General features: G+C 43.5%; 2 protein-coding genes across 2 annotated transcripts in view; one reads left to right on the forward strand and one right to left on the reverse strand.

Annotated features, from left to right (window-relative positions):
- Window positions 1-39: 39 nt before the first annotated feature.
- On the reverse strand, window positions 40-11,135 carry NUDT6 (nudix hydrolase 6). Its single transcript, XM_054172564.1, has 3 exons — window positions 10,988-11,135; window positions 2,671-2,725; window positions 40-441 (listed from the first exon to the last, which is right to left on the reverse strand). Exons 1-3 carry the CDS (start codon window positions 11,012-11,014, stop codon window positions 53-55), a joined length of 471 nt encoding a protein of 156 aa, XP_054028539.1. The 5' UTR covers window positions 11,015-11,135; the 3' UTR covers window positions 40-52.
- Window positions 11,136-11,157: 22 nt separating this feature from the next.
- SPATA5 (spermatogenesis associated 5) overlaps window positions 11,158-14,531 on the forward strand; it is a 188,936-nt gene continuing 185,562 nt past the window's right edge. The window contains 6 exon segments of the mRNA XM_054172512.1: window positions 11,158-11,208; window positions 11,569-11,805; window positions 11,807-11,893; window positions 11,895-12,039; window positions 12,279-12,403; window positions 12,998-13,155. Coding sequence (XP_054028487.1) covers window positions 11,158-11,208; window positions 11,569-11,805; window positions 11,807-11,893; window positions 11,895-12,039; window positions 12,279-12,403; window positions 12,998-13,155 — 803 coding nt within the window.

Genomic DNA, 14,531 nt, shown 5'->3' on the forward strand with positions numbered 1-14,531 from the left:
TACAGTAGTAATTATAAATTATTGTTATAATGAAATGTGAACTGTGTTGCTATCATGTGATGTTTCTGTAGGACTCGGGCAGCTCCCTGTGGTACAGTTTGTAGAACAGGCCTGTGTAGACAGCAGGAAGCTCCCTCATGGTTATATCAATTTTATCAAACCCCTCCTGGTAGCCGTACCGTAAGAGCCTGGCTATGTTGCTGGTGATGGGAGTGGTGTGTTCTGTCCTAGCGAGCTCATCCAGGTCCATCCACTCACACTTCAGGCACTCCTGCTGGCAGAAGCTGATGGTGAAGGAGGAGGGCTGCAGGCGACAGATGATGTACATATCTGACTTCCCAAAGGCTCCAGGGTGTTGGTGTTGCTGTCTGATGCTTAGGATGGACTTGAACTCTGACTTGATGCCAGTCTCTTCGAAAACCTCTCGAACTGCTGTGTCTCCTAGGTGAAAAGAGCAAACCTTACAGTATATATCAGAATAGCTAAACACTCTTCAAAGCACTTGATTGTGGAAAATCTCTAACTCAAAGCTTTCTCTGCTTCACCAGCTGTTCAGAACGTTAGCCTGTTTGTTTCCACACAAGGATAAGCTAATTTTTTGGTCCCTAAACAAATGTAATTGCTGCATGCCTTGCTTGTGTGTATCCTACAAAATGATGGAAGTAACAAACTTCTGATAGCACTGTACAGGGGTGGGTTTGAAATGGATGTTCTGATGGCTGCTGCTTCTGCTGAGCTCTTAGTCCAAGAGAGCACTGCACCCTCTTTTCAGTTCTTTGCATCTCAGTCCATGTCTCTCGGGGTCTCAGTCCAGTTTCAGATCCAGACCCTGTGCAGCTGAATGTTAGGTCAGACATCAGTTTCACTGCACTTTGCCACAGGGTGCAACAAAATGGGTAAAAACTGTTGGAGATTGTGGAAGTTGGCACTGTGTCCTTTTCAAGATGTATCCCAAGTGTCCAGTGACCTGTCTGATATGCCTAATACCAGTGCAGCCCTCTTCTGAGTGTTTGTTTACTCCTCAAAGCCAAACATTTTAGGAAACTTTGTAGAGATTTGCCTTCCTAGGGAAGCTTCTATCTTCATGTGTCTGAGGGGAGCTAAACAGACATTTGAAGGGTAGCTTCAAATACTGGAAATAATTTGGCCATTCAGTGGCTAGCAACATGTACACAAAGTGCTGCATTCAGCAGAGGCCAAACAACAATCTGTTAATGGCCCTGATCCTGCACATAATTGTCTCAGTTCAGCTTCCATCTTGCAGCAGAATGAGCTGTGTAAAATTTACACTGAGTATACAGTGGGTCTTTGGGACTGGAGCCCCAAGGTGCCTGCAGAATGTTTCTGTTTGTGACTTTATCATGGTGTTCATTAGTTAAGAGGCTACTGCTTATGGGGTAAGATCCTCATTTACTATTACTGGCAAGTAAGCAGAGACTGCATTTGATGTTGTCAAGAGCCCTCTGCAGTCCTCTGGTTTAAGATGGAGGCTGCAAAGCAAACTCCCTGTAGCAAATGGTTTAATTGTTCAGCAAGGGGCTGTATTACACAGAAGTGGTCAAAGGGCAACAACAGATGATAAAGAATGCTGAGGCAGGCTATGATTAAGAAAAAGTAATTAGGGATTTCATTGAAGCTTTGAGCTTTGCTTTTTAGATAAAGTGCCTTTTTGTTTCCCTTTTATTTCAATGTATGTATGGAGATCTACAAATACATGACAGATAAATTAGAAGGAACACTAGGGTTTGAGTTTCAGTCACTTTCTGATACAAAAATGTCTGCACTTTGCTTAATCTGCATTATGAAACTATTCCAGTAACTTGCATGAGTCAGTTTGTACTCAAAGTGGGCAGCCAGCTCTTGTCACTTCATGTAACTGCAGGATATTCAAGCACTGTAACTGCAATTTGTATTTCAGTCCCTTAAATGACTCTGAGTTGATAAGCTTTTATGTAAGGACTTTAAAAAAAAGAAAAATCAAACTGTATTATATTTATGCTTCACTAATTTATATCTTCTTGTAATATGAAGATGTGATGCAGAGAATCCTAACTTGTATTAGTATACAGTTGAGAAGTGGCAGGAGGGGAACTGCAGGAGCCTGGTCTTCTCCCAGGTGTTTGGCAGTGCCTACAGCCAGGCTCCAGCCATGGTCTCACCTGTTGTCTGAGGGGTGGAAGATGGCAGAGTCAGTGACAATGCTTCGCTGGGGAAGCTGTTGCCAGTGCTGGTCACTCTTGTCCCTGAATACAAGCATACCTCTGGTATTCCCCTGGCCTGAGGCTGCTCTGTGTCACTAGAAGTGAACAGGAGCCTGGCTAGACAAGAAGCACAGCATCTGGGATTCCTCTGCACAGAGAATCTGGTTTGCTATGTAACAGGTATTTGTATTGTCAAGCAAGGAATTTTGGTTTTATCTCCCTGTTTGACAAAAAGACCTAAAACATGACATGAGTTATGAAAACTACAGCTCAGCCACATACTAATCTTCCCTGCCCTGAAGGTTATGTTGGCCTGTTACCATGAAAGCCATCGGATCATGTCCCTTCATCTAGTCACCATTAGCTCAAAGTAGTTATTAGTCATAGGGTTGATCTGGCTCACATGTTTCAATACTGTTTATATCTTTGTTACTCTGTTGATGTCTGGACCTGTTGTCCTAGGACTTACCAATGTCTTCTCCTGGATTAGCCAGACCTCCTGGAAATTTCCACGCATTTATAGTCTGTATTGGAGGAAACAAAGTATTGCTGAAGTAAGCAGCCTGTGCTGTACTCTAATATGAAGGTGACAGTTAACACATTGTTTTTTTAGTTGAAGCTGCAGTATGGTAATAATTCACATCAATAAGGCTTTAAGTAGGAACTTGTTGACCATGTGATGATCAGAGATAGCTACAGTCTGTATGAAGTATTGGAACACAACATCTACTGATTGAAAATACAAACTGTCTAACAGTCATTAGACAACGTTGCTGCTAGATAACTAGATAGAGTAGTTGGATATTAAAAAAAGCTGCTATAGACCATATAATCTTATATTTAATCACTAATGTATTCCACTGCCATGAGTTTGGCTTTTAAAGAGTGTATATATATTTAATCTTACAAACAGGTATTATGACTGTAGTACTGTTCTATACCGCACTGGCTTTAACATGACTTTGTGTGTCTGTAGTAACCATTCAGTGTAACTTGGGGTTTGTTTTTATGGAATACAAAACCTGAGGCCTTGTGTGTGGTTTATATCTAGAAGCATTTATTGAACTGCAATAAAGCTCAGTACTTAGAATATGAAATGCAGTCTTGGTGCTGTTATTGGTAAAGGAGTCCTAGTCCCTACACCTCTTGCAAGAGAAGTGTAGGCATTGCCTTTACATTTGTGTAGTATTCTCCTTATTTCTTTCCTTGTTAAATGCTTATGTAGGAATAAGTTAATCTCTCAACTAGAAATTACTGCAGTAAAAAGATACACTGGGAGTGGGGCAGGGGGAAGTGCTTTTCTTGCATATTTAGCAGGGAGAGGAAGCTGTTTGCTTTCCAGGGATTTGCAACCCCACTGATTACACTGGAAAATGGTGGGGTTTTTTTTCTGGGCACTCCTAAAGGTCTTGGATAGGAATTTGAAGTAACAGATGAAAAATAGTGCAGATGGAAAATACATGTAGTTGTCTGTTGGCTTTCAGATTTGCTTTCAGTTCCTGGAAATCTTTCTTTGTGTTCTATGGAACTGTCCTTTCATGATTGAACCCAAACAGCTCTCGAAATTCCACTAGCTGTTTAAATTGATTTTTTTTTTTAAGCTTTCAGAACATTATTTGTATTAAACTCACCATTTCAGGGAAATGGTTCATTGCATGGGGAAGAAGGGAGAGGAACTGGGAAACTGTCTGAGCCAATCTGCTTGCACTGTGCAGTCTTCCAACTTCTATGTGCATAAAAGCTAAAATGAAGGTGGTGTTTCTAAAGTTCATGATGCGCTGTTTTGCTCCTGGAGACTCTTCTAGAAGTGAAACCACTTCCAGAGCCTATAGCTTGTGTGCTGTGTTTATGCTTTCATTGATAATTACCATAAGCCTGAAGGTCCTGCTATGGAGAAGTCCTTGACTTTGTACTTCATGGTAAGTAAAAATATAAAATAGTAGTTTACAGGAAAGAAGAAAAGGGTGTTTCTCTTCCTCTGGACTCCTGTGTTACACACTCAACATGCTATATGACTGAGCTGCCTATGGAAGCACCACCCTGGAGATTGATTCATTGCGGGTTCATGCCCTTAACATGCCACACCACCGTTTCATGGGAGTTCATTAACTGTAGTGGTGTTATCACTGAACTGGTGTTTTGTGTCCTCAGAAGAAGTTTCAAGAAAGACAGAAAAATGCAGCCAGTGAGATCTGGCATAGTTTTACCTATACAAAGTGAAAATGATGCATCCAAGTACACTTCAACCTATCTATGTAAGCTTTGCTTGTTTCTGTGAAGGGTGGCTCAAGGAGGATGAAGCCATCCTCTTTTCAGTGATACTCAGTGATAGGATGAGGAGCAATGGATGTGAACTTAATCACAGGAAATTCCACCTGAACATGAGAAAAAACTTTTTTACTGTGAGGGTGCCAGAGCACTGGAACAGGCTGCCCAGAGAGGCTGTGGAGTCTCCTTGTCTTGAGATCTTCAAAACCTGCCTGGATGTGTTCCTGTGTGACCTGCCCTACTTTGGACTTGATGATCTCTGGAGACCCCTTCCAACCCCTAACATTCTATGATTCTTATGATTCTTGCTGTGCTAGAGATACTTTAATTTGCAATTGAAAGCAAAATGGTAGCCAAGTACATTTTATGGCACAGCAGGAGCAGCTGCTAGTGATCTGGTGTGCCTTCTGCACTTGCCCAGGCTAGCCTGAGAGAGGCTGGAAGGTGTGACCAGTGATGTGTGGTTACCTCAAGCCACATCACACAACCCACCAATGCTCTCTGGTTTGGCATTCTCAGCCACGAGGTCAAGCACTTCAGTTTGTCAGAAATTAATGATCCTACACCTGCTGTACTATGGTGGTCTTCAGGACATGGCCAACCACATTATTGCTTCTTTAAAGCCACAAACATGCCCTGAAATTTTGAAACCAAACAAACCCAGAATCCTCCCAAAATCTGCTTCGAGCCATGGGAGTTTTCCAGGAGTCTCCATAGATCCAAACAGAAGAGCAGAGACTTCTGCGTCAATTACAAGAGAAAACAGAAAACTGAAAGCAGAAAGGATACTTCTGCTGATGCAATCAGCAGTTATAATTAACAGTAAAGTTGTGGATTTTCCAAGTCTCTGTTGTTTTTTACTTTCAGATGCAACACAGCAATATGTGATAGGTAAAAGGAAGTAAATTTTAACTATTACAATTTTGGACTGGAATAGAAATAAAAATATCTTTGTTTTATACTAGAGTCAGCTTGTCTAAATGAACTTCTGTATTTTATAATCCTGTAACAAACTTACCCTATTCCTGTCTTGTACAACCAACACTTTTCCAGTGCTTTCATCTAGAACAGCACCTGGCAGAGATAATATTGAAAAATATGTGTCAGACAACTCTTTCAATCTTAAGAACCGTGACTTTGGGTGTTTTGATAAAGCAGGACAAGCCCCTAATGATTCTCAGTTTACAGATAACAAGATCTGTATGGATGAATCACGGGCATGGCTTGTTGGTGGAAAACTGATACACAATAACAGATAAGAAAATGTTAAGTATCCTGTATAAAAATTCAGTGTTAGCAGTACTGAGATCAGTTCCTCCTGCACTTGAATTCCACATTAGGCAAGAAATGAAAAGAAGAATTTGCCTGTGTTAACATTATCAGAACTAAAGAATGCAGGATCAAGATGTCATCCAAACAATCCATCAAAGCTGCCTGTTTCAGCTGAGCTGTGCCTGTAATCTTGCAGGAGGAACAGAAAATTTTCCAGCGACTCTGGCTGAGCAGCTACAATGGCTAAGAACTTCTTCCAGTGAAATTCAGGGCAAAGCTGCAGTGAAGATTTCACTGTTTTCTGGTCAGTAGCACACAAGGTTTAGTGTTCAATGGGCCGGCTGTACTGATCATGTTTAACTGGTTGGCTGGCTGTGAACTTGTACTGTACTATCCAGCTGCTCTCACCATAGGAACTGCATAGTAATCCCAGTCAACTGGTTAATCCCAAAGCATTGCTGCCAAGTGGAAAAGTGACACTTCCACTTGATTAAAAATAAATAAATCAGGATGTATGACTTTCCTTTCAGTCCTGAGGCTCAGCCCATGACTTTCTACCACAGATTACACGTCTTCCTACTTATTAAAACCCAAGTGCTTTCATGTTTCATCACCATGTCATACTCATTGGTCAGACTTTAGAAATGTCTTCCCTCTAAACCAAGTATTTTTCTGGGATATTGAAGTGTGCTGTGGTGAGTGGAATGAGCACTGTGGTACAGCTTACCAGGCTCTTCTCCACATCAGTCGTGCAAGGGTTTCAAATTGGTAGTTAACAATAAAAAAAATGCTTATGTCATTTGACAGCAGGAAGAAGAGTACATGGACAGATCTGTGATGATCTATGCATTTAAAATGCTATGGGGAGGTGTTTCCACAGAAGGGAATTATTAAGGAATGAGTGTCCAGCTCAAAAGATCTTCTGGTTTTTAATAACACACACCAGACTTGTGTAGGAGGAATATTTAGAAGATGAAATATCCATCTTCCTTCAAGATATGTAAAAAAGACATGCTTTAAGAAGGTAGTCACATATCTGCCTCCCCATGGTTTGTGACCTTATGATTTCATTCCTTCTGTAAATATTTAGCAGTGTCCAGGTTCAAGTGCTGTACTGATTAAAAGAGTGGACAAAAGCAAAGCACGAGAAACTTTGATCACAGGGATTATTATTTAGAGAAGCCATTCATCTGCCAAATGGCTTGCTGAGAGCAAGGAGGACTGGTGAAGGCAGGAAACTGCAGTTTCAATCAAACAAAAAGACCATTTTCTCTCCTCTCTTTCCCAGAAATTGATGCCTGTAATTTTTGGCAGTGAAATTCCCTGTGAGATGCCCACATGTTAGGTGATATCTAACCACACAAGATTAAAGAATAAGGATTAATGGGATTTGTCTCCTGTTCCCAGGTTTAACCTGGGAACTCCTCTGTTGAAGCTTGCTGGGCCATTCCTGGTGAGATCAGAGCTTGCCTGCAGGTTCAGAACTGTGGTTTTAAAAACTCTCCCTCTTGCTACAACGTGGTGCCTGGAGCTTGAAATCACCTAACACCAGGATGACTTTCTGGAAGGGTTTACTTGCAACCTAACCAAGTAATCACTATTACAACACTGCATTGTTTTGAAAGGTCTCCTTTGGGAAACAGGTAAGAAAATAATTTAACTAAAAAACCCACAAAACCCTTAGATAACTCTGTGAGTAATGGGAGAGGAAAAATACCTTCACTCTACCTGTTTTATTTGTGACTGATGTGAATGTGTGAGAAGATGTTGAGGGTTGAAAATCACTTGTCATCCACAGAAGAAGCACACACAGGACTGCTTGTATTGTAAACATCACTGGACAGGAATAGGTATTATTTATAAAACAACCTGGGAACTGTTTTTCTGGTTGGACTTGATGATCTTGGAGGTCTTTTCCAACCTTAATGATTCTATGGTTCTAAATCACTCTAGATTCCTTAGACCATCACAAACTAAGTCCACCTTTGCATGCAGTTAGACATCTATGCAGCTGCTCATTTAACCCATTTCTTTAAGTAAAAGTACTGGCCAAGGCTGTGTCTGTGTGTGTAGACCCTTCTCTCCCCAGCTCCAATGACTCGTTTCAACAGTAAATTAAGGTAGGCAGCAATGAAAACAACAGCTATGTGGTAAGGTTTATACTACATGGGAGGGAGAAGAAAAAGACTTTGACTTTCCTTCCTCCACTTGCCTTCCTATGCCACTGCTCTGTGGCATGTTTACAAGCATGTCTCTTTTGGGATGGCAGACCACTTCTTCCTGGGAGGCAGAGAATTTTGGCAATGCTTTTTTCCAAAACATCTTAATCACTTCATACACCAGAAGCTCTTCTGTACCTTTCAGAGCTTTGGAAAGTCCTGCCGCCTACAAACGGATGCAGTAAGTTAGCTGGAAGCCACATCACATATTCCACTACTTCTAAACAATAATGGCCAAGCCCAGTGAGTAACATTTGCTACTCTCCATTTGGCGACTGATTGAGTCTGGCAAAATATGACCTGACCTTGCTTATTCACACCTTTGTCATCACTTGGCTGGGTGATGCTGAAGCACTGGCCCTGGCTGTGTGGAGTTCACTGTGTGGGAAACCCCAGACAGGACAAAAAGCAGCTGCTGGTCTACTTGGCAATGCTGGATACCTGTGCCTGCTCCCTGTGCTGGCTTCCTTCAGGCCAGTAAACCACTCTCAACTGCTCTGCTTTTTTTGTTTTCAGGATGCTCAAGGCACTAAGTCCTGTATTTAATTGATTGAGATGCTCCAAGATGAAGACTCTCAGCAGCAAATTTGTCTTTAACTGCAGAAACTTTCTAAAATAGAGGGTTTTGTATGGGAAATAAAAAAGCCTAGGGTTTGGCACACACAAGCCAATATTTCAATAAAAGGGATTAAAAATAGAATGAAGCCCTTCCACTACCCAGTCTCTCCTTCCTGAAGTAGAAAGCTAAAAGACAACATACATGCCTGGTGGAACACACATTGCACAGTGTATTCCTGGGATGTGTTCCAGAGCCACGAAGAGTGAGCGAAACAGACGAAAAAAATCCCAACATTGCCATCATTGTTTCACACACAGAAATCTGTTTACTTCCAAATGACTTCCTTAAGCCTTTTCCTCTTTTAAAGAATCTCCCAGTAGTGGATAAAAAGGTACAGGTTTGCAAAGCAGCAGCAAAGAATGCATACATTGTGTGTTGTGCAGATTTTATGCCTGTGCAATAGAGAATGAACCCATATACCTGCATCTATGAAACTTTTTGATTCCTCAAGTTTTATTTTCACCTTGCAAAGTGTTTCTTTCTCTCCAAGTACAACAAACTGTGCACTGAAAGTGCATTTTTCATATTTGCAAATCTCTCACTTAAGACATTTTCAGAGTTATGATTTTTCTTGTAGCAAGTCCTTCCTAATAACCCTCGGGGTCACCCAAACATCTATCACATGATTGCCTTTTAAACAGCATTTTCAGCTGTGTAAAACAAGAAAAATCCCCTTTCAGTTAGTCATGCTCCCTCAAACATGCAAGTTATAACTGTGAGGAGTAACACAGTGCTCCTGCTAGGAGAATGCATTATCTTACTCAAGCTTAATACCACATATTTTAATGGTGAGGTTTTTCATACCTCAGGGAAACATGCTCTAACATGTCCATTGAAAAAATCCAAGACTGTCTTTGGCTTCTCCCCTGCCCTCTGCTGGCTTTGGAACGAAAAACAGCAGCAGCACCATTTTGTAATTGAAGGCTCTGCTTTTCCAAAACTTAACTGCACCTGACATGTTACTACATTAAATAATCTGTATGTTAAGTGTCCTTCCTAACTAGACATGGAAAAAAGATCTCTATTTATGGCTCGTAACACCACTTAATGAAGGACTCATGTCCCACACAGTCCCTGTAAAACAAGGACAAACAAGTCAAACTTGTAGCAAGACAAATTTGCTGTCCCCTCTGTTCTAACTGCTGAGCGTTACATAGCCTTTAACAACGAGGGGCCCACACCAACCTTCAGATTTCGACTACTGAGTGATGGGCCAGATAACTGCTCATCTGTGGAAGACTGCTTGAGAGAGAGGGTAAAAACATTCAAATTAGGTGAAAGGGTGAAGGTGCTTTCAATTTGACTGTATTTTTGGCCCCTCATCAGCTCCTTGGGAATTTCCTCAGTTTTTAGGGCAACTCCTTTAAAATCCTGGATGTGGGAGGTCTAGATGAGTAGGATTATGGTGTCCAGATGTTTGTTTGTAAAACGTACTTGAGTTGTGGAATCCTAGGCACAATTTAGAGCAGCTTTTAGACAGTTGTAATTTAGGCTAACAGTTGTTTTAGCTTCCGAAAGATCCCTGTTGGGTCAAGTTTGTCCCATTTACAGACTTCTAACTTGAATGTCTCTTATGAAGATGCATATATTGAGCATCTACAGTAATGGCAAGATGCAGAGAAGTTTTTTGGCTTTTTTTTCCCTCTAAGAAGTGTGTAGTTACTTTCTCAGTTTAAAAAAAAAAAACACCTTGAACTTTGAAATCCAACCTCTCTTGTCTGCAAGGTGAAAGCTGAGATGCACTTCTCAATGTGGTATTTAAAACTAGTATTTGTAAGGCACACTTTAAGACTTCAGGACCACATTTTCTTCTCAAGCTGCCTATAGTTTCCTCTAACCGGAATAATGTGAAGACCTCTCTCTGTTGGCCTGTTTTTAGCAGCTCACAGGGTTGTACAGGCACACTCATCAAAGACATGCTTTGCTATGTAACCAAACACTAAGTGCCTGGGTTCCATACACTGGTTGTGCATAGGTACAGTTAACTTCCCACAAAACACAGAATCAATAAGGTTGGAAAAGACCTCAAAGATCATCAAGTCCAACCTGTCACCCAACACCTCATGACTACTAAACCATGGCCCCAAGTACCATGTCCAATCCCCTCTTGAACACCTCCAGGGATGGTGACTCCACCACCTCCCTGGGCAGCACATTCCAACCGCTAACAACTCTTTGTGTGAAGAACTTTCTCACCTCGAGCCTAGACCTCCCCTGATGCAGTTTGAGACTGTGTCCTCTTGTTCTGGGGCTGGTTACCTAGGAGAAGAGACCAACCCCTTCCAGGCTACAACCTCCCTTCAGTAAGTTGCAGACAGCAACAATGTCTCCCTTGAGCCTCCTCTTCTAATGATCCTAAGGGATTCTTCAAAAGGGTTTTCAAGGCCTCTATTGCTTTTGTAACTAACCTGCAACTCCCAGCTGGTGGGTGGCATAGCCTGGCAGCCTGCTAGGCCCTTCTCCTAGCCACAATGTCAAGGTGGATGAGCCCTGCTCGGCATGGTGGAAAGCAAAGCCTTGTGAAGCAGCCACTGTCACAAAGCTGCTCTGGTGAATGGGGACGTGGAGCCAGACAGCAATGCGGCCTTCCTCTCGCCACTGGGCCACAGCGCCTGCAAGAGACAGCAGGGTGAGCAGGGTGAAGGACGCTACCACCCCCTTGGCCCTTTCCCCTTCTGGTTTTAAACTTTATTACGCACAACAGGTGGGATTAACACGTCAAAGGCTGCATTTTTACCTCAACCAACCATCTGTGTGAGGAATGTGTCAGCGGCGAGAGGCGGTGCCACCATCTTGGCCTTTTACCTGGCACCATTTGGTGCTGGCATGGCTTTTATGTCAGGATCTGCCGCAGGTCACAGGAACATGGATCCTTGTCCGCTCTCTCTGCCGCCTCCCTCCTCCTCACGGGGCGCGTGTCTCTGGAGGACGACGACCGCCGCCCGCCCAGAGCGAACGCCAGGGCGGCTGAGGGAGTTCCCTCCTCCAGCGCGATCAGCCACCCCTCATCCCGTCCGCCCCCGCTACCCCGGGGGCCCCCGCCCAGCACTTGCCCCGCAGCCACCGCCCGAAGGCGGCCCGCTCCAGGCGCAGGGGACGGCGCAGCTCGGCCAGGTCCACGCTCACGCCCCCGAACTTGTCGGTCCGCGCCCGCAGCCCGCTCAGGGCTCCCCAGCCCCGCGCTCGCTGCAGCGCCCAGCACAGCCTCACCATGGCGCTGCGTAGGGAGCAGGCGCGCGAGGGGGCGGGAAGCGGCCGCCTCCGGGGCGGTGCCGGCCTCTGCTCCCGGAACTGTTCGGCGGCAGCCGGCGAAGCGGCATGTCTGCCTCTGCTAGAAGGAAAAGCAAGGGGCGGCCGGTCCCCGGCGGCGGTGGCGGCTCTCCGCGGGCTGCCGCTACCCCTGGCGCCGCCGCCGAAGGTGGGCTGCTGACGCTGGTCGTTACCGACGCCGTGGAAGCAGGTACGGGGGTGCGGGGCGGACGCGGACGCCTGCCCCGGCTCGGCGGCCTGAGCGCGGCTCGTTTGAAATTAGTCCCTGCAAAGCCGCGTTCCCGCTCTCCGCGGCTGCCGCGTCCCCTCAAAAAGACTAGAGCTCTGTAGGACCTCAGCTGGGCTGAGTGAGGACCGCGAGAAACTTGTCTGATAATTAGGGAAAAATGATGTGTGATTGTTTTTTTTCCACCCTCCTGAAAATAACAGGAGATGACAAAGTTCCCAAAATGCTGCGAAAAACCCTTGCCCAGCTATCACTGAACAGCATGAAGTCTGCGAACCTATGCATAGGTCGTCCGGCCTTGATTACCTCTGCTGATGGGCGACAGGAGGTGAGGCCCTTTCTTATTCTTGCAAGTGTGCCTTCTGTGTGTTCTTGTAGTCCATAGCAACCCAGATGGAGCATGCCCTGAGAAAGAAAGTGAATGTGCTCTTCTGTGTTTTCTACAGTGTAGTTCTGTCTGTATTATCAGCACTGGGAAAAAAACCCTATGCTACTACTTTATTTCAAGGAATTTACAAGTCATGTGTGCAAATATAGGTGCTACATTTGATGTGTTATATTGCACACATCTATGTTTTATTTGCAAAGCAAGAGTACAGCCCTTTAGTCTTACTTTGCTGATTTCTAGCATTCCCTAGTCAGCACAGTGCATGCTTTTGTGTCATCTGTAGAATGTGTGGAGTCCTGGTGGAATTTATCTCCTTTGTAGGAAAAAATATAATTTCTTCCTTCCTGAAAAGTGTCTTGGATCATACTTAGGATCTCAGTGCTACTTTCATCTTATTCTGTGGCACCAAGTTTTAACCCAATCCTCCTTCTTCCTCAGGTCATGTTTTTCATATCAAAACATTGGCCACTTTAAGGACTGGAAATAGGGGATAAAAATCTCTACTGACAATTGTTTGTTTTGAAACTCTTCTAGGTCTGTACTGCTTGGCCCACCGCAGGCTTTCCGGGTGGGAAAGTTGGGCTGAATGAAACCACACAGAAGAACCTAAAAGTAAATCTAGGTGATGCTGTCACTGTGCAGCCTGTAACTGGTGCAGTCATCCAGGCAGAGGAAGTTGTTGTAAAGTTGAGGTATGGGACTTGCTATAACCCAATGACATAACACAAGGTGTCTTATTTGGACTGCAGACTTACCTCTTACAAGATGATGTTTTTCTTTCTTGCTTTGGTGGAGTCAGTACTCGCACAAAGGCAAACCTGCAGGAAGCCTCTCATATTACAATCTGAACTGCAAGCCCCATGGTACTTTGCTCCAGCCAGTGCTTTTCATTTTGAAGCTGGCATGACAGCAGCATGGTATTGAGCATCATCAGCAGCTTCTACTCAACCCTTGACAGCAATGCTTCCTTTCTTTAAAGCTGTGACTTTCACTGAAATAATAAACTAAGGGTGATCTCAGAGGAACTTCTGAAATATTTGTGATTGCTGTAATGTTTTTGGAAGCTGTTCTGCAGGCAATTTTCACTCCCTGTTAGGAGTCAGGCTCCTAAGATTGCGAAAGATTAAAACTACCACGAGATTAAAAGAGAGAAAACATGAAACCCATAAATTGCCCTTTTAATGCCTGTTAATTTACTACAAACTATAATGCCATCTTCTTATGTAAGAATATAAATTATTAAAAGAAGTAGAGATACCATTATTGAAATACTGCCTAGGGCTCTAGGCACGTTACAGATGTAATTCATTCTCTGCAAACTAACACTTCTGAGGACTTGCTGAGTGCATAATTTCCTTTGTCTTTCAGTCAGAAAATCAATCCCCAACCTCAGACCCCAGCAACATAACTGAATTTACTTGCTGGGAAGGGCTGTGATATTTTGAGAGCTCTCCTATAAGCTGGCATAGTTTGCCTCAAGTTGCTTTCATGTTCAGTAGGAGAACCAGGCTTTTATTTGTAGGTTTAGAGCTCCCCCAGTTGATCTTACTTTTATTTGCAGCAGCTGCACCTGTTTAGCAGGCCTTTGGTGCTGTTCAGCTCTTGGGTGTAATGCTTTTCTTCACACACGTGATGATGTTTGTCTGCAAAATGGATATAGCAAAACCTTTATTTTGCTGTGAGAGCAGAAGGGCTAATATGTGAGGCTGATACAGATTGGCTGAGGGAGTTAAAAAACAGCAACAGTGTAATGGGCTTTAGTAAAAGATAAAGCTGCAGATGAAACAGGATAAAAGTTTTATGGATAAATCACCACTGAAATGTAACGGACTCAGTACAGCCTTATTCATTGCAGTTTATATGAAGAGCAGGGAGAGTTAGTGGTGTCTGTAAGTTGTAAATTTAAGTTGTAAATGTGGTGTATAATGCTTTAATATAAGCACCAGAGAAAGGCATTCATACGAGCCACCTTTCATTAGCTTTAGGCCAGGAGCACATGTACGGTTTTGAGTGGGTGTGCAGTGCTTAGGACGCGCTTTACTTTGTGAATGGTCAAGGCACCGGGTTA

This window comes from Dryobates pubescens, chromosome 24 (genome assembly GCF_014839835.1).
Source record: "Dryobates pubescens isolate bDryPub1 chromosome 24, bDryPub1.pri, whole genome shotgun sequence".
Lineage (NCBI taxonomy): Eukaryota > Metazoa > Chordata > Aves > Piciformes > Picidae > Dryobates > Dryobates pubescens.